Source organism: Henckelia pumila, chromosome 3 (genome assembly GCF_033568475.1).
Source record: "Henckelia pumila isolate YLH828 chromosome 3, ASM3356847v2, whole genome shotgun sequence".
NCBI classification, from domain to species: domain Eukaryota; kingdom Viridiplantae; phylum Streptophyta; class Magnoliopsida; order Lamiales; family Gesneriaceae; genus Henckelia; species Henckelia pumila.
The window spans coordinates 6,743,714-6,746,213 of NC_133122.1; the positions used below are offsets into that span (position 1 = coordinate 6,743,714).

General features: G+C 44.1%; 1 protein-coding gene across 1 annotated transcript in view; it reads right to left on the reverse strand.

Annotated features, from left to right (window-relative positions):
• Positions 1 to 1,581, reverse strand: part of LOC140888024 (uncharacterized) — a 12,583-nt gene extending 11,002 nt beyond the window's left edge. Inside the window, exons 1-2 of the mRNA XM_073295697.1 lie at positions 800 to 1,581; positions 125 to 696 (exon numbers count right to left, since the gene is read on the reverse strand). Of these exons, the coding sequence (XP_073151798.1) occupies positions 125 to 696; positions 800 to 1,581 (1,354 nt within the window). The remainder of the gene's footprint in view (positions 1 to 124; positions 697 to 799) is intronic.
• Positions 1,582 to 2,500: the final 919 nt, after the last annotated feature.

The window sequence follows — 2,500 nt, forward strand, 5'->3', positions numbered from 1 at the left end:
TTTGCAATGATCTTATAAAATACAGTACAGAACGAAATGAGCCTAAAATCAGATACTGTTGTAGCATGCTCAGATTTGGGCACTAAGGATATTGGTGCATGATTCCATTGTTTTATAAGCTTACCATTACTGAAGAATTCCATGACAGCAGCAATGATATCTCCACCAACTGTACCCCATGCTTTCTTAAAGAATGCAGCACCAAAGCCATCAGGCCCCGGGGCTTTGTCATCTTCAATGTTAGCCAAGGCACCCCTAATCTCATCCACACTAACCATCCTCGTCATCTCACCCCAAGAAGAGTCTGGAAGACTTGGCCCAAGGGGGATAATAGACTCATCCAAAGCTTCTGTATCAGTGGCAACCCCAAGGAGATTTCTATAAAATCCTACGAAATCCTCAGCAATTTCATTCGAGTTCACTGATATTGAACCATCTCTCAGTGTGAGGGCTACAATCTTATTACGCTTGATGTTCCTTTTTATCATACCATGAAAGAATTTCGAGCATCTATCACTGTGCTTAAGATACTCACACTTTGATTTTTGGGATAGGAACAGCCGCTCTGCCTCAAGAAGGAACTCTGCCTTCCTTCTCAATTCAACAATACTGTTATCCACACCATCCCCATTGAGAGCACGGTTTTGAGCTTCAACAATCTCCTCATTTGCATTCTTGGCCCGACTCGAAATATGGCTAAAATGCATGTCAATGAGTTGCTTTAGAACTCTTTTCATACCATTCAACTTCTTCTTAATGATGAACTGTGCAGTACCCCGCCCCCCCCCAACCATAGAACCAGTTATCACGAACAATCAATTGAATGTCTTGATGTGTTGCCCACATGTTAAAGAATTTAAAGGGAGAAGCCCTACGACTATGGTCTTTGAAGATGGTGATAACGCTGCAAGAATGATCTGAGAAGCATCCGGGGGTAACAAAATCCACAAACACATCCAGATTGGATTCGGTCCAATGATGGTTAACCATAACCCTATCAAGCTTAGACGAGACCGCCAGACTAAACCAAGTCAAGTAGCAGCCAACATGATTAGAATCTGAGAGTTCAAGTCTAGCAATACAATTCCTAAGATCTGCCATTTCCCTAGGGGCAACCGGAACTCCTCCCATTTTCTCATAGGGGTGCCTTACACAGTTAAAATCCCCCATCAGAATCCATGGCAAGTCAATTGCATCCCCTCTGCGAAGTAAAAAATCCCAAAGTGGTCTTCTGGCCACCATCGAGTTCCAGCCATACACAAAGGAGGCCTGGAAGATCCTATGTGTATGAAGACAACTGACTGTCACATGAATAATTTGATCAGTCATATCCAGCAAATCCAAGTGTAGCATCATAGGGTCCCACATAATCAAGATGCGGCTATTATCGCACAAGTGAAAATTGTGTAAGAAGGACATCCCCGGGAACTTAGTGTCCATCATACGATCCAAAAGATTAGGCTTAATCTTGACTTCAAGTAACCCAAGAATACTGAAGTTGAGTTTCTTCAACACTCCCTGAGCATTCTTCTGTTTGAGGGGCTTGCTAAGGCCCCTCACATTCCAACAAGCAATCTTCATGAGTGGCGATCGACGACCTTAAGTCGTCGAGCCTTGATTTGTGCTTTATTTAGTAAGAAAGTTCTCGCATTCATATTCAGTAACCAAGTCCTTGGGTTAACTTCAATGTACTCCATCATGTCAGAACTAGAACTTCCCGAGCTACATACCTTGGTTAATCGCTTGAGATACTTAATTGCTTTCTTGTTACGTTTACTCACTACTGTTTCGAAACCTTCCTCATCACTTCCGCCTTCAAAAAACTTCAACAGTGATCTTCCCATTCCCATTAGCATCTGGGACTTCAAAAATGATCCCATCCTCTTCAACACAATCATCTTGTTTGTTTCCCCCTTCTAGTTTGCCTTCACGAACAATATTATCCCCCGTGCCTTCAGTATCACCCAAAGTAGAAACCGGGGCTACAACACCTCCGGCTAGCCCACGGCCATCCCCACCAAATCCAGGCCCACGGCCTCCCCCCCAAAACCAGGCCCTCGGCCCATATTAGGTCCACGACCACCACGGCCTCCTTGGCCTCCACCACGAGGCCACATTCCGCCCCTTTGGCCAGGCCCTCTAGATCTACTATGATGCACTCGTTGATCCCCTACATCCTTTGTTTTGGTAGGATCTTCATTTGCATTTGCATCCTCACTAGCTGGCCCTTTGAACCATTGGCATTGCTCAAAGGAGTGTCCAAGGAATTACATTTGGAACAATATTTAGGCTCTGTTTCATAAACAAACCTTACATTTGTCAATATGCCATTAGGAAGCATGATTGGATATTCATAAATTCTTGGTTTCGAGGAATCCATCTCCACAAGGACCCGAGCAAACAAACTTTTACCTTTGGACATGGTAAGAATGTCTGTATGTATTGGCTTGCCGAGCACCGAGGCAATCTTACTCAATGCTTTCGTTGTCCAACAATCAGC